The 22,376-nt window shown below is 34.7% G+C and overlaps 1 protein-coding gene across 6 annotated transcripts in view; it reads left to right on the top strand.

Moving 5' to 3' along the window:
- Nucleotides 1-8,824, top strand: part of LOC408801 (protein split ends) — a 313,466-nt gene extending 304,642 nt beyond the window's left edge. For all 6 annotated transcript variants that reach the window (XM_016911646.2, XM_016911645.2, XM_006565427.3 and 3 more), the window contains one exon: nt 1,326-8,824. In XM_016911646.2, the coding sequence (XP_016767135.2) occupies nt 1,326-1,339 (14 nt within the window). In that variant the 3' untranslated portion in view covers nt 1,340-8,824. The remainder of the gene's footprint in view (nt 1-1,325) is intronic.
- The last annotated feature ends 13,552 nt before the right edge of the window (nt 8,825-22,376 follow it).

Here is a 22,376-nt window from a genome sequence, read left to right as displayed (position 1 = left end):
ACACGATCGAGATTTTTTACAACCGAAGATAAATAACAGGATCCTGTTTCGAATTTCGTTGTCGTTTATCCTTCCGTATACCCGAAATTCGCAAAAAAAAAAATTTAAATAAAATTAATATAAGTGTTTTATAAGATCGATCCATTATTATTAATTCAACAGATCTTAATAAATAAGATTTTTCAAATTATCTTAAATTTATAATTAATAATTGTACACAAATGGATCAATTTTATAAAACATTTATTAACAAACCAGCAGCTAATGATATCGAGTCTCTGTTAATTATGTAATAGAAACCCTTGCGTAGCTGCGATTTTTAATCTCGCGATATCAGTTTTTACAGTAGAAAGCTTTTTTTTAAGATTTTACCCCTTTTAGAAAAATCCTTATTTAAGAACGCTTTCGCTCTATCTCTTTGATCGCAGTTGCGCGTTTTATATATTCTACACTCTGCATATGTATACATATATATGAATACACACATATATATGTATATATGCAATTTTTATTATCGCTTAGTACTTGCTGTTTAAATATACTTATAACTTCTTTGTCTAGTAGTAAATTCTTCGTAGTGTACGATCTGCAAAAAAAATTTCATCGCCACTCGTTTGCTCGACGTGGTTAACGAGTATTGGTAAAATTTTATGAAATTCTTCTCGACGCGGGAGCAGTCCGCGATGCGTGAAAAATATTCGACGTGAACAAAAATAAAAAAAAAAAAAAATGAACGTGACAGATTTACGGTTGAGAATCTTTTAATAATAACGCCACTCGAAATCCGCTTACGCAGAATTCGACAGCCGGATATTTTGTTTGATTGGAACCAAGTTCGTATCAACAGTTGAAAAAAAAAAAAGCAATTATACGTTGAATTAAAAAATTTTTTTCAAATCGACGATTAATCTGAAAGAAGTGAAACGTAAATAAATAAATGAAAATAAAAAATATATCAAACGTCGCAGTAACTCAAGTATATCAAGATTCTCGATTCTTCGAATTTTCACGCAGTTAGACGCCGTTTCGTTATTTCCAGCAACGCATATTAAGGGGTCCTCCTTTTCCCTGTCCTTTTTTTTTTTTTTTTTTTTTTTTTTTTTTTTAATTACAATCCATCGATTCGACGCACCTGTCTCGATCCTGTTTTTAACCCAACGCCAATCAGCAAAGTAGTGTCTCGTAGCTGCGTAGCGCATCCTAGACGTATCGCGGCTTTGCTGTTTGCTCAATTTGAAATTTATTATTCGGTTCGTACGCTCGCACCGATTCATTCTTCACCACTAACCCCACGATTTTCTCGTTTGCCCCGTTTCTTTTTCTAGAAGTCGTAAATTGAACATGCAGCTGGAGAACGCTATACAGGAGGCGATGGCCGAGCTGGACAAGGTGACGGAGTCGAGCAAGGAGCAGAAGGTCGGCGGGAAGTCGTGCAAGGTGTCGAGCGGAAGCAAGGAGTGCGGCAACGCAGGCTCGAAGCAGGATGGGAAGAGGTCGTCGTCGAAGAAGGCGTCTGTCGGTTCTGTGAATCCTGTCGCGGCTGAACAGAAACAGTGTCGGTGATCCGTGTCGATGGATCCTCGTACCAGTCAATTTGATAGATCACGATGATGATAAACGCACTGTTCCATCTGTGAACCATAATCAAACGTGTTAATTTTGTGATTGAGAAACACCGACACCGAAAAACTTCCGAACTACAACTCTTGTTTTTTAAAATTCTCGACTGACACGTACATAACACGTACACACGCGCATACACACGCATACATACGGTGTTTCCGTTGATAACAAAAAGAAAAAAAGAAAGAAAGAAAGAAAGAAAGAAAGAAAAGGCGTTGGAAATCTCGAGCGTTGTATTCGATAAAATGGATGCTTAATTGGAAAAAATTTTTAATCGTCGATAATCCTTTTTGACCGGATGACAAATTTTATGATAATTTGTAATTCTTCTTTGATAATGAAATTTCGGATCGGTTTTGTCGGGGCACAACGCGTCGAGATTTTGAATTTTCCTAAAGCTTTACGAAGAAGATTAGATTTCAAATTTTTCGAATTTGATATAGTTATTCGATACAGACTTCTGTATTGCGATCACAATAATTATGTAAAGTTGAATTGTAACTATATAATTATAATTAGAATTGTGTAAAATTATTTTACATTGTCTTATGGGGAAGGGAGGGGAATGGGAGGAATCGATCGAATATGTAACGAATTTTTCACGTTTGAAAATTCTTACGATGGCCGATATGTAATATAAATATGGAATGATGGAAGTCGCAATACGGAAGTGAAAAATTGTTGAATAAAAAAGAAAAGGAAAGCGTAGAATATAAGCGAAATTAATTGTTGTATATACATTTTTCTTCTATTGGAGTAAAAAATAAGAATTGTTCACAATTTTAGAGAATTACAGGATGCTAAATAAGTATCGTTCTTTCAAAGATGAAGGAAAAAAAAAAGAAAAGAAAATAACAAGAGAAATCAATATCCAGTGGTCCAGTTTATTGAAAATAACAAAATGATGAATCCATGAACATTCGAAATAATAAATTAATCTTACGATTGCCCTGATAGAAATCAAAAGTAGTTAAAAGTAGAGATAATGAATAATACATTTTTTTCTCGCGATGACACACATTTATTTTTTATTTCTTTTTTTTTTTTTTTCTCTCCTGTAAATAGACATCGACATCAAACCAGGAATGAAAGTTTTTAGAGATACCGATGAATTTTCTCGTTCAAATACATTACGTGTTAATAGAGGAAGCGGAAAAGTCAATCGAATGTGATCGAAGCGACTGAATTGTAGAAAAAAAAAAAAGAAAAGAAAAAAAAATGAAAAATATTACGTAATTAATAAAACGAATTAATAAAAGAAAAAAAAGGAAACGAAAGATTTTTATCAATCGAAAGTCGGTCGAGATACATATTCGACGTGATATAGGATTAATTCGTCGTTATTTCCCCGCAATAATTTGCCGTTAGCGAGCATGATCAATTCGAAACGGAATTTTTCAGATTTGATTCTTTCGCAAACAATCGGCCACTCGCTAATTAAAAAAGAAGAGCAAATTGTTGCTAAACATTGCGCGTAAATCGTAAAAAAAAAAAAAAAAAAAAGAAAAGAAAAATATTCTATCCTCGACAATGGGCCCTGTTAAACGCTTAATTTGTTAAGAATATTTTTAAAAATTTACTTGACATATTTCTGAAACGAAAAATTGTTGGATTTGCGCATCGTCAGATATTTTTCTTTAACGTCGGAATGAGCGGAGAGAATGGAATGGAAATTGTAAAAAAAATGTATTTGTAATTAGAGAAAGTCATTAGTGGTGAGAGAGAGAGAGAGAGAGAAAGAGAGAAAGAGAGAAATAATAATTATATATCGACCTGTCAACTGGCGTGAAACTGGCCTAGAGTATTCTGCATTCTTCGTGTTATTGCACTTATGCAATGTAAAAACTACATACGGATAGTAAAAAAAAATCATCATGCTCAGAAACAGGTTTTGATTTTCGAGAAAAGGAATGCACGTAGTTGGTTGGCATCGATTGTATAAAAAAAAAAAAAAAAAAGAAAAAATATCATACGTGCAGACTATAGCTTTTTCCTTGATAGTTGACGCAATTTCTGTGAAACTATAGTAGATTTTTAGCAGAGACGAAATGTATTTTATTCACCGACTCGAACTATAACGAGAGAGAGAGAGAGAGTGAGAGTGAGAGTGAAAGAGAGAAAGAGAGAGAGAGAGAGAGATAGAGAAAAGAAAGAGAAGATATTATGATTACGCGAGAAGAGAACGAACGCGATATAACGATTCTCGCAACTTTCGAACTGGAGACGTTGTTTCGAATGTTACATTAACATTCACGGACACAAGATGATGTGATAAGGGGGCATAAGAGGTATTTGTATCTTGAAGACTTACGTAATCGCGTGTAACGAGTTAGCATCCGGTGTTCCATTTTAGAATGACGAATACACTTTCGTACATATATACATACATACACACACATACACACGTCACCATGATTCCCTTATCTTTTTTTTTTTTTTTTTTGGTTATTTTTATCGCACACGCGCGAGTGTGTTTACGCTTACATTCAAGATGCAGAAACAGAAGAGTACTACGTGTAGGTGTTAAAAATGATATTTTTGCGAGAGAATCGATATTACAGTATCTATAGAGAGAAAGAGAGAGTGAGAGTGAGTGAGAGAGAGAGAGAGAGAGAGAGAGAGAGAGAGAGAGAGATATCCAATGTTTCCGATCGATCATTTTTTTTAAACGGCTATACGTAAGTGTACAAGATGTAAATTGTTTTACCGGGTTGCGCGAGTAAATATCGAATAACCTCGACACGTTGAAACATTTTTTTAAATCACGACCGGTTGCACGGAGCCGGCGTTTTCTTTTTCTTTTTTTTTTTTTTTTTTTCGATCCGAGTAATAATTTTTTAACGGATGTAATCCTTTAGGTGATAAAATTATATTCGTGATTCGATATTACCGCGAACGAAAATGATAAATGGATCTAAAAGCGTAGATAGAGAAACTCGAAGTCTCTGCGAAATTGTCGTATTTCCGATTTTTAATCGGGCATACGCTGGATTTTTCACTTTTAAAAAGACCGAGTCTTTCGAGTAACATAACGTAAAGAGTCAATTTTGGTTAAAAAAAAAAAAGGGAAAAGATAGCGAAGAAAAAAAGAAAAAAAAAGAGAAAAATGAAAAGAAGCGTGAAACGCTGAGAATATTAAAGAGTCATAGCGAAGATTTCCATTATTTTCCAAGTTTGTGCGTTTTAACACGCACTTCTCTCTTCTAACATTTTTTTTTTTTTTTCTATTTTTTTCGTTTTTTTTTTCTTTTTTCTTTTTTCTCTAATCTCGATCGTACTCGATAAGCGTGTAATTCATCTTTATTTTTGTATTGACGCAAAAATCCAAAAACTACACACAGCGTTATCACACAGCGCACAATTTAACTCCGAGACGCGAGAAATGTTCCTTTGAAAGCATGCACGCATAAATATGTACAAAACCATACAGAGCGAATCTTTAAAAGTTAGTAGAATATACGAGTATTAAATGGATATTTTATTTCGACTATCCGGTTGAGAAACCATTGTCTAGAAGAAAATATTTCGATCCGGGATTAAACTTTCGATTAATACGTTGCTTATCAATCGAAATCAAGTAAAAATGAATCGTTTTCTCAATTCTTCCACGTGTGAATCGAAAATAAATTAAAGAAAAAAAAAAAAAGAATGAGCGTGACAATACGCGATATCCTTGATATCGATCGATTTTCATTTCTGTTCAACAGGAAGAGATGTTGAAAAGTTCGATTGGATTTGATGATGAACGAGAATCGAGCTTTCAAAAGTTTGATTCGATGCAATTTGATGAGCAACGTGTTAAGAGCAAAAAGTATTCGATAGTTCTAAATACACAATAGACAGACAATAAAGAAAATGCAAGTATCAAAAGAGAAAGAGGATTGCGCGAATTCTTTTTATGACTCGTTACTTCGACTTTCGAAGGAGAACATTCTCTCAGTCGAGCGAATTATTCTACGAAACTGTCGATTATTCGTTGCTAGAAAAAAATGCGCGGAAAAAAAGTCTGGATCATTCTGGATGGAAAATCAAATAATTCTTAAAATTTCTATAACCTTTCCACATTGTCGTGAAACTGTAATTTTTCTAACTGGTCTCAACGTGAACTTTGAACTGTGAAAGAATACTGTGCGAAGTATTCGTAATTTCCAAGAGGATCAATCGTTTTCTAAATTGTTATTTGATAATATACATTACTTTTATTAACAATTGTAAGACGTAACAGTTATAGTTTCGTAAATTATCATTTATTTCAAATTCTACATCTAATTTCTATATTCTAGATCCCTAAAATCCTCTAACAATTTCAAAAATTCATTGTGAAATTCTTTGAGGGATTAAAAAAATTAAACATAACGTTGAAATTTGAAACTTTGAACGAACAGTTAATAGAAATTAGTTTCATTTGTCTTTAAAAAAAAAAAGTATTTAATAGAAACTTAAATTAGACGAATCATTCTCATTACAATTCTTCACGATGCAAGGATCATCAATGTTTATGCAGCACGAAAGTACGATCAAAATCTTTTAAGATTTTATTCCAAGGAATAAAATTCGTTCCTTTCCTGTCGAATAGCAACGAATAATCGCCTTTTTTTGAAACGGCGACCCAAGTCACGCCGTTCACAAATATTTCACACTTTCTCCACATTTATTCACGCGCCTCTAATAAACAACGGTACATCAAATCAAATCAAAAGCTCGCGGCAAGACTGACGTGTCGCCGGGCCTTTCCTTCGAATTCAAAAGATGGTCTCGTCTTTTATCAAAAAAGAAAAAAAAAAGAAAAAAAAAAGGACAAAAAAAACGACGAGACGATTAAAACAAAGAGACACTTAGAGCCTCAGGAAGACCAAAACAAAATAAATAATTAATTAATTAAATAAAAGATGCATTATCTCAGATTCGTAGATTTCCGTTTTTTGATCAGTGTGGCGAAAGACATATCACCGGCCGTGGATGACGATTTTCGAATAAAGGTATCGGTACAGATTTTTTCGAAAATGAGGAACGAAAATGGCGGACGAGAAAGGGGAAAAACGTATCTCGTTCTCGAGAACGAAAAAAAAGACTAATTTCTTGTCCTTTCGAAGATCCTTGCGAAGAAAAACGCGCAAACGGCTGGCAAATCGCTATTACACAATATGGGACCGTTTTTTAAAGATAAGACAGTTTTTAATTTTATCGTTCAATTCCCTCGCCCAGTCGACGGCCATGCCGCGGAATATGATTTCGCGGCACTGCCTCCGTATATTGCTAGTTTCGTAACACATCGATCCAGAGGTCGATTATTCGACGCGCGTGGAGGGGGACCATTTTTTTTTCGTCCCCTCTCCCACGGCGTGGTTCTCTGACAAACCGTCAACCGTGGTGGAGATTGATAAATTTATTACAAAAAAATAAAAAGATGTAAAAAAAAGGAAAAAAAAAAAAAAGAAAAGAAAAGAAAAAAAGAAGAATAAGAGATAAGATAAAAGAACAGTAAAGACTTACCTCAGTAAACGTAAATTGTAAACGCAAGAATCAAACGTCTTTATGATCGAGAGTATACACCGTAGAGCCGATGTCCTTTGTATATTTTCCGTATTGTAAATAATTATACATACGCCTTATCGGTAATTAATCGCTGTACGATAACCGTCGACCTTGCGCATTATTTAATATATATACATACACTGACACACATACACACACATACACACATACACACATATATATATATATATATTAAATATTAAATTTATGCGAATTCATTGGAATTCAATGAAACTTGTGTAAAAACTTGCAGAAAAAGCGACGCGTGTCGAGAAAGATACTTCGATCTAGCGAAAAAAATCAATGCTTTAATTATTGTGAATTAATAATTTAGCTTTCGATGATTTTTTTTCTTTCTTTTTTTTTTTTTTCTTTTTTTTAACGAAAGGTGAAACGAATTTTACGAATTTGTCCAACAATTTTTAAATATCAATTTTTGTACATATTACGTTTGTTTATCCATTGTTTGCGACGTTTTTTAATCACTGTAATTTTTAATATACCGAGAATTGAGCTCTGTTAGCACTGTTTGTATATGTGTAACATTCTTTTTTTTTCATTATTTGATTTATTTTGTTAGTTATTAGCCGATGCTATTATTAATCATTGTCCAGTCTGTGTTTCCGAGTTGAGATTTGTTTCTCTAGGAAAATAAATTTTAGCGAGAATAATAAACACATGCGTATATCTATTTTTTGTGTTTTTGTTATGCAATTTTTTATGTATTATTATTATTATTATTTCTTTTTTTTTATCGATGATTTATTCTTTTTTATTCCTTTTTTTTTTCTTTTTTCACTACAATAAGATTTTTCAGCGAGAATCACGACGGAGGAGGAATCGCGTTGATGATATATTTAGAAATTTTACATTCAATAGTAGTAGTAGTATCGACCTGCGTTGCTTTTTCTCGAAATCGAGATCAAGATCGAATATTAGAGAATTGTAAGCATAAAATAATGTGAAACGAAAAAAAAAAAGAAAGAAAAAAAAAGAAAAGAGAAAGAAAGAAAAGAAAGAAAGAGGCCTACGTTAATCGACACTCTGTCTATCTCTGTTTTTTCGTATTTCATTTTGCAAGTTGCGAGGGGCGGACGGGTACGATAAAACAGTGACTAATAAGTTAAACACAAGTTTAGCCATGCGGCACGACTAGTAATTGCGGGAAACAAATTTTTTGGAGAACTATATATACCGATAGTTATCGATGTATGACTGTGAGAGAGAGAGAGAGAGAGAGAGAGAGAGACACGAGGTTTTTTGGTAAATATTTATTATTATTATTATTTATCAAAAGAAAGAAAAAAAAGAAAAGAAAGAGAACGTAGTTATAGTTAACGAAACGTTTCGTTCGAGCTTGTTATGTTTTGAGAGAGATCTAAAAGAAAAGGAAAATGAAACGAGAGGCGACTTTTGTTTATTGTCGCGTAACGTGTTAATGAGAATGAGAGAGAAAGAGAAAAATTGAGTGACAGAGAGAGAGAGAGAGAGAGAGAGAATGAGAGAGAAAAAATTGCGAGGAATGGACTGAGAATTAGAGTGAAATTAAACAAAAAAAGAAAAGAAAAGAAAGGAACGATCGATTGAGATTGCAAATTTTTTGACGAACGAACATAGGTTTTAAGAAGTACCAAAAAACGAAAAAATGAAAAAAAAAAAAAAAAAATGGGAAACTGATTAAATTTCTTAGGAACGAACGATTTATCCGTGATCACGATTATCGTGTATGAACAAATTTAGAAGACAGCGACGAATGCACTTTTTGGTGTACGATATGACTATTGATGCAGATAATAGCTATACATATTACGATATCATTTGTCAGTGGTATTACAATAAGAGATAATAATTTTATATTTACAAGATAGAAAGGATCGTTGAATCTAAATGAGTGTAATATACAAACGTCTTGTATTATGAAGACAAAAGGAAAAAAAAAAAAAAAGAAGCACACCATCACACAAGGAAACCATATTACACATATGTACACACCACTTCCATTTCATGGACACCCCCTCCCCTTTTTGCAAATCCCATCCCCATCCATCACGTTCCCAAAATTCCGTGCTAGAAAGAGGAAAAATTAGGAAAGCTAGCTTATTTAATATTTGGCATAATATTTATATATATATATATATATATATATATATATATATATATATATATATTTTATATATATATATATATATATATATATATATATATATTTTATATATATATATATATATATATAAATACAATTATAAATACGAATATAAATACGGATATAAATATGAATATAAATATGATTATAAATATGAATATAAATACAAATATAAATACAAAATATAAATATATATAAATATATATATATATATACATGAGAGATAGAGCATAAAATAAACAAAAAAAAAACAATGGAATAGTCTCGGTGATGGCAATATTTGCTTGACCGAGAGAAAAGTATGAAGCTATGTGATCCACTACTACTAGTAGCTTTTAGCTGTAAAGACTTATACTTTATTTTGTAAATTTTGTTTATACAATGTTTGATCGTTCACGCATAATACTATTGTATGTGAAAATAAGTTAATAAATCATTAACATGTGAAGTTATATAACTGTGAAATGTTTATTACTGTGCCATTATTAATTATATTAACTTTTAAGTCGTATCAATATGATAAAAATTAATTATTTATTTTTCAGATCTTTTTATGTATACATCTACATATTTTTTTTTTTTTACGAAGACAAATATACGATAAAATATCGCATAAAATTAAATTATTCTTATCTTTAACTAATTATAATAAATATATAATTATCGCAATCTTATGAATTGGTTTCGTATTATTCGTCGTAGATTATCGACAAACTTGTTCGAGTTTCTATTCGAGCCACTAGATGGCAGGCCAATGTTCGAAACCTAAAATATCCCTAATTTAAAACTTTATGACTAAAAAAAAATTACTAAAATTTAAAATTGGCAAAATTATCAAAAATTTTATATCCTACTATCGCATTATCATATCGTTTGAACATTATCACAACTTCTTCATAATATTTAATAATCAATTTCATTCTATCCAATCTCCACAATCTTTATTACTTCGAAACTAATTTTAATATTAAAAACGTTAAAAAATTTAATTCATTAATACACCTTTACAATATTATCCATTGAAAGTAATTTCTCTCCTAATCTTAAAAATTGATCTTTCGATACATCTCTTCCTTCTTTCCTCCCCCGCAGCAATAAACGAATCCAATTCGTGGAAATTAACCAGGTGGACGTGCAATAAAGCAGGATCGCCTTGATCAGGTGGCTCGTTCTGTATCCTCGTTGGAAAGAAGTTGGTGGGATCGATGATGCGCGTCCAACTGCATCCTCTCGCATAATCCGTATGCACACGAATATGCGTACGTTAGGAAACGATCGATAGTCCGCTCATCCGTCGCTAAAAGGGTTAATGATGCCTGGCGTGCATAAATGGCGCTCACGGGCCCGGACAAATGAAACGTAATGAGCGGATCGGCGGTACATAGCGGCGTGTCACGATCGTGAGACTCGTAATAATGTCGTGGCCCCGGGTCCACGTGAATCTGGTGCGCCCTCACACCTATCCGGGACGTGTGAATTCGAACAATACGATTAGCAGCGGCTCTATCGACTCGCCTCCCCCTTCACGACCCTCGTCCCTATCGTTCCGCCAATCGAGCCATCGACTCGGAACCCCTTTTTACTGCACGCGGCTATTTACGCGAAAACGAAACCAGCTTGTTTGCCACGGGCCACCTACGCGTTATTGTTTCCTCGTGCGTCGTCTGTTTGCGGTAATCTCGAGCCGCGATCCAGTATGCGACACGAGTAATCCAAGGGTGATTGGAATCCCTTTTATACGTGAACGTAACGCAGCATTAGAAATGTTTCAGGTTTCGGGTAATAGGTAAATGGAATGGGAAACAAATCGCTAAATATAAATATCATCTTTTAATTTTGATTTAAGAATCGAAGAGAGATATATAGATTTGTTTTATCGATCGTTTTTCAATAATTATTTGGCATCAAGTAATTTTCTTATACGCTGAAATTATGTTATCTGAAATTATAATATAATAAGCAACAATTAAATATTTTAATCGCGATCACGATATAAGTCTTATCATAGAAATCGATTGTTTCATCATTCATGAAATCTTTAGGATAATTTTAATTTCCTTACAGAGAAATCATAAAGAAACGTTTGCAATCGATAAAAACTTGCAAAAATTTCTTGTGTAGTAAACTTGTTAAAAATTATACTTCAATATATACATTCGATATCGTGATACGAACAGTATTCAGACTATAATCACGGAATACGTAGAGGGATCCAAGGTAAAATCCCCTATCCCTCGTCGATTTTCAACGACGTCTCGACGTCTGAAGGACACCTCTGTAACGTAAGTTTATTACCAGGCTGCAGAACTTTCTTCCTTCCAAGAAGGTGAAATTACTTCATAAACGTAGGGCCAAGAGCGTGTCTCGACAGGAATGTACCGCGGTCGCGTCTCTACAAGTTACCTAATGAATGTCGGAGGGAGAGGGGGGAAAAGAGAGGGAGAGGGTTGGAAAAGGCAAGCTTGGCTTGCCACTCCCTCCTCTGGAGTGTCTTTCTTCGTCTTTTCTTCGCCTCGTCCAATTTATGCGTCTACAGTGATAACGAGGCTTGGCCAACGAGAATGCCTCCGCCGTAGACACGTTTGGACGTGGAAGGGCTGTTTACCGGAAAAATTCGTCGAAGGGTCTCGTCGAAACGGTTTTTAAAATGATGAGTGAGGAGGGTTTTCCATAAATGATCGGCCGACAAAGGGGCGAGGGAGATTGAATGGACTTGTTAACGGTTGTTTCGTATTGGATTTTCGTATTCCTCGGCTTCGTTCGAGACGTAATAATAGACGGATAAGGGAGAAATAAGAAAATCCACGATTCGTTAATTAGTTTTGTAAAAGGGAAGAATATTAAATATCTCGTTTCTTGCCGACGAAAATATCGTAGAATTGATTCTACAAAAAAGATCATTTTTTCCCAAACGGGTTAAACACTAAAATCTTTGCAACAAAAGTATGTAAAAATAGAGAAAGATTTCGTTTCATCGAATTTGAAAAATTTTCAAGTATTGTCGGGATGGACGCCCGTTTACGAGCATATTTGCATTATTGAATCCGTTCCAGGAGACGATTTTCGAAAAATATGCGCGCGCCTTCCCGTGAATCTATATTAGCGGGTAAATAATTTTTTAATCGCCGCTGATTCCCCATTCACGCTCCGCGATATTATTCGATATTCCGTTTACAGCATTCTCGTAAATACATTTCCACGCGGGCTACGTGTTTCGAGGACGAGGTAAATATTTTGCAAAGTTCGTTAATCCGGACATTTATTGGCATAGAAGTTGCCACTTTTTATGCAAATTAAGCCACGGGGCCCCGCATTCGAGAGTTTCGAACAGCTCTTTTGTAATTTTAATATCTCATACACGCACGTATTCGTGACACGTGAACGCGCACACGTGAACGTATTGGAAACACAAACGAATTGGAATCATTCAATCTACCGTTGCATAAATAACGTCGCCGATGCTAAATGCAAACGCAGCTTGCGAAAGTTTGGCTCTTGAATTACCTTTCCAACCCCCCACTTCTTCCCCTGTTGCACTTTGAACGAGGTTCAATGGTACGTTGAGGGAGGGAGGGAGAGAGCTTGGACCGTTAATCCGGAAAATTCCGATAGTAGAATCAGGAAGATGCCTGCGATCGCAAATCCTACCCTCCCCTTCCCCGATATCCTCCATTTTCTCGAATTAATCTTTCGCGCACGGGCGAAAGATTTCGAATTTGATTTCTCTTGTCCTTCGAAGTGGAGACAAACGAGCTGGCCCAATGATCGTTACGCGGAATGGTTATTCGATAAATCGATTTAATCAGGCTTCTAAGTGGATCGCTTGAAGATTCGAGATTTATCGAATTATCATCGAATCGAATTTTTTTTTTTTATAGATAAGTTCGAAAGACCGATCTTTTTTATTTAAATATTTAATTTGAAATTTCTATTGCAGAATTTTTGTATTATCGTTTCACATTGACGCTATTTTAGAATTTCGTTTAATTTTATTTCCAATATCGTGGAAAATTTATTTCCTGAAAAATGTAAAATTCAAAATTTTCAAAAGCTGGAAAACATTTATGAATATAACGTGCTTTTATCGCACGCTCTGTGACGAAATATTAAATATTTTTATTTTCTCAACAAATGTTGACAGTAATCTCCGCAACTAAAAGCAATATAGTAACAATTAACACTTTTTCAAACATTATTCCTTCGCGTTTCTCGATTTCTCCGTTCCTTGTTTCCTTTCCCAGAATGTACTAGAAACTAAAAGCCAGAAACGATTAATCCGTAAAATCCGTAAAATTTAATATAATATCTCATGGGACGTTTCCTATATTTTGGAAAAAAAAGAAAAAAAAAATAATCGTTTCACGATAGAATTATATGTAACAATGAGAAACATTACATCACGTTTTATTAAAAAATACGTATATTTTCTTCTTTCATAGAAAAATAAATTCATTAACACGTCAAATATCAAGAATTGAAAATAATTAATATTTGCATTTATAAATATTAATTAATCGAGTCCAAGTACACGTTTCGTTCAATAACCGTGCGATTGTAAAAATTTGAAAAAAAATCAGAAGAAAAAATGAAATATATAAACCCTTCCCGTCGAGAAGTATAAAAATATGTGCAAATACTTTTTGCACCCACTTTTAAATATCAAAACGTCGCGTCGCCGGATCAATCTATTGCCGGTGAGAGGGGAGAGAGAGAGAGAGGGAGAGAGAGAGAGAGAGAACAAAGATTCGAAAAGGGTCGGGCGGAATAAAATTGTCGGGGTAATTAATCCGGAAAATTTTGTCATCGGGGTAGGAAACGATTGTGCATGTCGCGCTTTTCAAAGGGCTCGACTGTTTCAAAGCTTTCGACTTACGCAACGAGCGCAACGACGTAATATATTTCCGAATAAAGCTCGGCTCCGCGTGCATGCCATCTGCCAGCCCAGACGTTCCACAAATATACGGGCGGGTGTGCGCGCCATCGTGGAATCAAACGATGGAGAAAGCTAATTAAAGGTGCATATTTTTAAACGTCGATATTCGAATGAAATCGTCTGGGAGCGGAATGTTGAATTTCGGTGAATTCCTTTGCCGTGCCCGCCTCTTTGGGAAGAAAAATCTCAGATATTTTAATAAAAACGCCTCCCCCGACGGACGTTTCGTAATTGTACAAAATTCTATCTATATATAATTGTGCCGTTTAATTTGAAAATATCAGAAGAAATATCGAGTGTAAGGATGAAATATGGAATAATGAGGATGAAATTGAGGAAATTTGTTTTAATGGAATTGAATAGAAATTGAAAAGGATAGGTAGGAGAGAAGTTTTTATTTTATTTTACAAAGAAATTTCTTTTTTTATGAATAAAGATCGTGAAGATTGAATTTATTTGTCGCGGAAGAGTGCATGAGGAGGATGAAGGAGCACTTTTGGACAGCACGAATTTTCAGGATGGTCCGTCTTGCGGCGAACCATTCCTTCACTTGAGTTTTAAGCTTGTGTTGGTTGAATGGACCAAATGATAGAGCGGGGAGTGAACAGCTCCCTGCTTTTAATTTGGCAAATTCCACTCGGAGGTAGTGAAATCGCGATCGAGCAGACATGAAAGAAAATACATCCTTTGACTTGTTTGCGTACCAACAGTGGATTCAATACTCTTCCTTTTTTTATACCTTTAAATAATATTGATTATTGTATTTTATTTAAAAGGAACGAACGATTGATAAACGGAATAAGTAAGATAATTGTATTAACGATGTTAATATTTTCAAAGAAATAAACAAATGATATAAAAATATATATATATATACTTTTGAACATGTTCATTTAAGTAGCCTAAATATCCTTGGTGTTCCCTCGAAAACTTTTCTCTCTAAACTCTCGTTCCATTCTCTGCACCTTCTACAACTTTTACTTATCACGCTTTGCACGCTTTTAAGAATTTTTGCCTCTTTACTCATATTTCAGGTGCTTTATTTTACATGTATTTTACTATACGTTTTTTTCTTTTTTCTTTAGGAAGAATAAATAATAAAGAATAAAGAATAAAATGGAAAAATTGAAAAGAAGAAACAATCGTAGTGATAATTAATATTTGTGTTCAAACATCCTACATGAATTAATCATCGTGATTATTGGAATATAAATTTTTCATTGAATACAACTGTAAAATAAAACAGATAGAGCGATTGATTAACAAAAATTTGCCTTTCGTCTCCGGCTAATTATTATCATTTAATTCGTTAAGAATATTCAATTTTTCAACGTGCGTATCTGATTGAAAGTACGAGAATAAGTACTTATTCCAAAGAATCCAATGGAATCAGAGAAGCTCGACAAAGTTTCAAGGCTTTATCGGTTATTACGTCAAAACTTTACGCCCACCAACTTCGGATCGAATTACTATAAAATTTATTCACAAGTTGAGTTGAGCCCGACTTGACATTGAATACACTTTCATGAAATTGCTAATATAATCAAATGTGGTTAAATCGACAGAACGATAGTAACAAGAGCAAAATTACGATCGAACTTTACCTTTCAATATTTTATTAACGCCGGGTACAACAAACATTTCCCGAATATTCCAATACGCCACTCCGTGTACGTTGAATTAATATACGAAATATTAATCGTAAAAATATCTATTTTTACTTATCCATTCACAACTTTCGGATGACAAACTCGTCTATAAAACTCTTCTTCCCTCTTTTCCCTGATCTCTTTTTCTTTTTCTTAATCGAAATCACACACACTTCCCAAACACGAAATTCAAACCACCAACCATAACCGTTCAAAATTCTTAAATTTAAAACTTCTCCTTTCCTGAATCTACTTACCAAAAAAAAAGAAAAAGAAAAAGAAAAAGAAAAAAGAAAGAAAAGAGAAATAAATAAAAAATAAATGCGAAAATAAGAAAAAAAAAAAATTCGCGGCAAATAATGAATCGTTGGGGAAGGAAATATAATTAACCGTGGAGGCACACACGATAAGCTGTTCCAGTGGTGGAGAGGGAAGGTGGAGCACGGTAGATCGCTTAACCGGCAGCCCGTGGCGGATCATGCCGATATGATTACCGAATTATGCGAGGCCGGTTGCACGCGGCCACGTTTGTCGAGCCACCGGGTACATAACCAATATTTAACGCCTATTAGTGCCAAAGAGAATTTATCTTACGGCGCCACGGGGGGTTACGCTCGGCCGGAGAGAAGAGAAGGGCGCGGGGGGAGAGAGAGAGAGAGAGAGAGGTGGCTCGGCCACGCCACGGCTCGGATCACGAGGGGGGGGGGACGGAGGACGCTCGACCCGGCGTATACTCGCAGAAATTACGCGACACCGGCGTATCCGCTATTGATTTACCGGCACCAGGTGCATACGGAATCCTGGGTGAATCCTGGGCAGGCCGTATTATTAGGACGGTTTGTCATCAACCCCGGTATCTCCTCGCGTTTTATCCGGACGGACCCCCGTCCGTCCGGATTTTAAATCCGTTAATAAACTCGAGTCCGGTAAAAAGTCTCGCGAGAAACTTTTTCTCGTTTAATCGTTTTACGAAGTTAAATGGAGAAGGAACGCGGAGGAGGTGGGGAATTTTGAAAAGGGGGGTGGAAGGGATTACGATGGATTAAAAGTGATTCTCCGTATATTTGTCGGCCTTTTTGTACTTTTCACCTGTAATTAACGAGCGTAAAATTGGAAGCTCGCGGATTTGTTTTTACGAGAGGAGGGGTTAAATATTTTGACTCGATAAAAATTCGTTGCGGATAAATGATAATTTTAGCTAATTCGAATTGTCGATTTGGTTTTATATAGATACGTAATTAATTAACGTGGTAGAGGATGTTACATGGATGATACAAAAAAATATGTGACATTACGTTATAACGTGTTACAACATCATCTGTATATAAATGTAAAATCGCTCGCTATAATAATGAATAATCAAACATTAATTACTCGTTGATTTCAATTGTTCACGACCGACTTTACCAGTTGCACCTGGTCCGCTAACGCGATACAACGATCGCTATAATTGCGATCATTGTTCTCAAGTGACACAATTTGTCTTCCCTGTCTAAACGTTGTCATCGCTTTACAATAACCAGTTCACCAACGCCGACACATTGTCGAGTTGTAACCGAAACGGAACGCAACTGAAGATAGTCATAAATCATGCTACGCATCGTGAATCGCGACAAATAGTTGAATGAATGAATCATAATTGTTTGCCTGTCTCGCGCGTTTGCTTTCGAATTAATACGCAAGACGCAATAAATAACAAGAGAGATACATATTCGAGATACAATGAACGCGATTGAAAAAAAAAAACAATATTGACAAATCGGCAATGAACGATTGAAAAGAGTATGATACGATAAAAGTTTCCAACGTATCGTATTATCTCTCAAATCTTTTTCTTTTTTTTTCCTTTTCTCTCTCTCTCTCTCTTTCTCTTTTTTTTTACTATCCATCTATCCACTATCAATGTCAAGAAGATACATGTTTCCGTTTGAAACAAAAAATTAAATAAAACTGAAATGAAAAATGGATAACCCGTATATACGTATACCCTCTGTCAATCAAAAATGATTTACGTCATAAATCGTGTCATAAATCATGACAAACTACAATCAAATTTACGAGCGAAGCAAGTAAAGTGTCATATTAACACCCCGTGTCCCATCATCCTTCAACTTTCGCTCTGCTTATTACACGTGGATAACGTAAAAAAAAAAGAAAAGAAAAAAAACGCATTTACATATCCTTCGAAAAAGGAAGAGGAAAAGACGAAAAGAAAAAAAAATTAATCATCCTCAAACTTACATCCACTCGAATGAAAAACTCGGCCGGCGTTCGTTCCAGCGTCGTTAACAAATCGGCGGTCGAAATTAAACTTTTAATTATATTCCGATAATTGGAGCGCGCAAATTGTGGATTTCTTTTTTATCTCCTTTTCTCGCTCGAATGTCTGGCCGAATATTAATAACACAGGAGTGTTCGGCCGGCGCGAATTTCACAGAGACGTCCAGACATCATCCCCGTGAAATATAATCTTTAACGGAGGGGTAGGGGGAGGGGTAGAGAGAGGGAGATCTAATTAATTTCCCTTACCCACCCTTCCCGCTTATTTTCTTTCTCCGCGGCAATTATACAAAACTTTGGATTTCCATCGCTGCGAGATCGCCGAGCATCCCTTCTTTCCTCCCCCGCTCCTCCTTTCGCTCGTTCATCCCCCCTCCCCTTTCCCACCCGATTTGACAACAATCGCGAGGTAAGCGGATTATTTAGGAACTTTTTGCACGCACCACGTTTGGAATTCTTGGCCGCCACCATTCACGGACGCGTCTATGAGGGTCGGTCGAAAGAGAAAAGAGGAGGGGCGGGGGAGGGAGGGAGAGGAAGGGGTAGGCACTTGTAGATAAATCGCATTTCATCGAATTGAGGAGGGAGAAATAAAACGGCGGTTTTTATCGGTATTTTAATTGCGCCTCGGCCACGAAATTTCGCCCGGTGGCTGTCGCGCGATAATTCGAATTGGTCGAGATCTTTAATCAGGGGAACGCGATTTCTCCCTTGTGCCTTCTTTGTCCCGTTGTTGATAAAACCTCGGTTGTTTGGGTTGTAATAAGGGAACTTGTTCTCCCTTCTTTTCCTTCTTTTTTTTTTTTTTAAATGTTAATCGTCTCGAAAATAATATTTAATAATTCGTGCTTTCAATCGATTAATTTTACTTATCGAGCATTTCTTTTCAAAAAGTCTTTAATAAAGTTCGATTAATACGTGTGCGATTAATGTAACGTAATTTCCAAAGATTTTTTGGTAAAAGGAAAGAAAAAAAATAGATGAAAATGTGCTGAATTTATTATATAATGTATATAATATAATTATACATATATATATTATAAATATATACATAATTTATTGTATGATTATATTGTTTAATTTTCTATGTACAACTTCTTTGTGATTTTCTAATGGCAATCGCTTTCAAACCTTATCATATTATCTATTTAATTTTCCATTCTCCTTTCATTCTCCTTTATTTAATGAATTATATATAAACCGCATAAACTATAATTGCAACCGTTTCATGCAAAAAAGAGAGCCTTCGAAAGACTTAGACTGCTTTGGATACTAAAATACCTAATTAGATTCCACGTTTTTTTTTTTATGGACGCCTCGACGAATTCTTCGTATCCTTATTCTTCTGAAGCAACTGACGATCCTCGTCAAAACCCTTCTTGCATCTAATATCGAGAAATTAGAAAAAAAGAAAAACGAAAAAAATTTATGATTGATCAAAGACAGCTACAATAAACGCTAATCAATCCATCGATCAATCAAAAAGTTGAAAAGTTGAAGCTCGAGAACGAGTAATTGGTCTATCGAGTACAGAGCTTAGGGGAGAAAAAAAAAAAAAAGAAAAGAAAAGAAAAACGGCGGCGGTGGATGGAGGAAATGGTTAAGAACGGTGGCACGAATAATGTAGCACCTCTTCCCTCCCGTCCCCTGACACCAGGGCTCCCAGGCATTTCGTTTTCGACCCTCCCTTGAGAACCGGCCTGATAACGTAACGAAGAAGGAAGCGTCAACGCCACGGCATACGTCGTCTGGAGTGGAAAAACTGATTTATTGCTTCGCAGCGTCGCCACCGTCTCCCACCGCGGGAGAAAGAAGTAAAATAACCTCGACCTCCGCGATGCACGGTGGAAATTCGGCGACAGTTGCCTCCGCTGTGCAACCCGGATTTAGAAAAGACCGAATTATTTTTATTTTTCTAAAAATAATTTCGTTCGAAGAAGAGACTTTCATTTTTCTCCAGATTGCATTAATAATTTCGGATTATCGGTTGAATTATGAAACGAGAAAAGTCGAAATTTTCAAGGGAAATTTTAAGTCGAAGAGGATGCAAGGATCCGATCGATCAAATTTTTATATCCTCTAGATTTTATTCGAGGAAACCTTCCAATTTCTTAGGTTGCCTCGTTTGAAACGTCGTAGATACGCGAGATAGTGTAAATTGTTTTGCAGTTTTGACGTGAAGTTTCGTGTAAGCAATTTTGCAGGCCATTGCTCGTTCCGTTTCATCCGTGTAACGGCCAGGATTCCTTTGCAATTTTTATGCAACTGGATTTCCAAGCGTACAATACTACGCCATTATTCGTTTTGCATGCATAGAAGATGATCTTGAAAAAGCGTTTCTAGAAATGTAGGACTACGCGAACGAGTGTTTTGGTAATTTACAATCGAACGAATAAGTATTATTATTTAAAATATAAAACTTATTCTATTCGCTATAATTTCTATTATTATTATTATTAATTTTTTTTAGTAAATTAAAAATTCGAGGAACGATATACTTTATTATTTATATTATTTTATTTATTTCTTTTTTTTTAATTTCATAAAATGTATATGAATATCGGTGATGGTGATTCAACGAACGATATTTTTTTTCTTCTTTTTTAACATTTAAAAAAGTAATTAGAACGTGTTCAAAGGAACATAATACAGACAGCATAAGCAGATAAGCAGACACATTTTGCCATGCACTTTTTAATTAAAGCAAATTTCTTCGCAACATAATTAAACTTAGAACCTTGTGAAAGTACTTTCGTGTGTTTACGTATTCACGTATCCGCGAAATATGTATAATGTATACGTTAAAACGTTTCTAAACCTTTATACACTGCGTACATTCTTTTAATATCCTCTCAATTAAATATATCCAACTTTTCATAAAGGAAAAAAAGAAAAGTAAAGAAAAAAAAAGAAAGAAGAAAAAAGTACAGTTGCCCTTACAGACTGCCTTACAGACTGTAAAATAGGGAGACAAGTTTCAATTTTCTGCTACAAGAAGTACTAGTTTTAATGAGCGTTTGCATTGTGCAGAATTTGTACAAGGGAATGACACTCTACGGAATTATAATGAAACTCGTTGGACAAAGAAATGATGTAGAAATAAAAAATGTATTATAAAATTTCAATGTAACTCAATTCAAGCTTACTTTCATTTTCGTTTCTTTTTTCTCTCTTTTTTTTTTGGGATTTTTTTTATTACACGGAATTCAGAAATTGCGATATAATACAATATCAAAAGTTATAATATAAAGAATATAAGTTTTTAATTTTGATCGATTGAAAAATTTATCACGTTATACGTTTTTCAAGTTTATCATTCAATTTTTTATCATTTTTTTTTTTGTTTTCATTTTGATGCAATGCATAAATATGAAAATGTTGTCATCCATGTCACTCTGTCGTTTAATTTTGTTCTGTTATTTTTTTTTTCTTTCTTCCTTTTTTTTTTTTTTGAAATCGTTCCTCCCATGTTTGCAGAAATTTTATTCAGGGATTACTACTAGATTCAACGTTCAAATATTTGGAAACTATTCTATTTGTTTTACAATGAACGTAGACAGGAACGTGATTTTCGACCGGAATTCGAATGCGTGTATAGCAATTGTTAACAAGTGAATGCAACAAGGAGCTGACACGGTCCTTGACTTTTCGATGTGACACAATATGACGTTTCGTGACCCAATCCATCATAATCCTAACACAACTCGTCTCGTACACGAGTACACGAGTACAGATACCGAAATATAAAAATCAATAATCTATTCGTATTATACAAATTTCTATTTTACTATTCCGAGTAAATGACTTATAAAATCGATACAGTTGGTTCCAAATTACTTCTTCTATTATCAATCTTGATTAATTTTTTAATTTATGCATCTATTCTTCGTTGTAACTTTCTTTATTTATTCAATATCTCCCCAGTAAGAAGTAGATTTAATTCTGAATTATGTACTTCTTTTGATGTTCTTACGAAGAAGAAATTTATTAAAATCTTCATAATTAATTACCTCTGATGTCCTGATTAAGAATGTAATAATCCGAAGGTGCAGTTCCTTGAAGTATTTACATCACTCTTCGATAAATTTAATGTTCTCGAATGGAAAATAGATCATATCGATTCAAAAAAAACATCCTGATCCTGTCACATCGTTTCGACAAATTCCTCCATGTTAATCTGTTACGCAATAAATAAAAAATAAACTTCGCAACG

The sequence above is a fragment of the Apis mellifera genome, linkage group LG4, assembly GCF_003254395.2.
Source record: "Apis mellifera strain DH4 linkage group LG4, Amel_HAv3.1, whole genome shotgun sequence".
Taxonomy (NCBI): Eukaryota; Metazoa; Arthropoda; class Insecta; order Hymenoptera; family Apidae; genus Apis; species Apis mellifera.
This window is presented reverse-complemented; position numbering and strand designations above follow the sequence as displayed.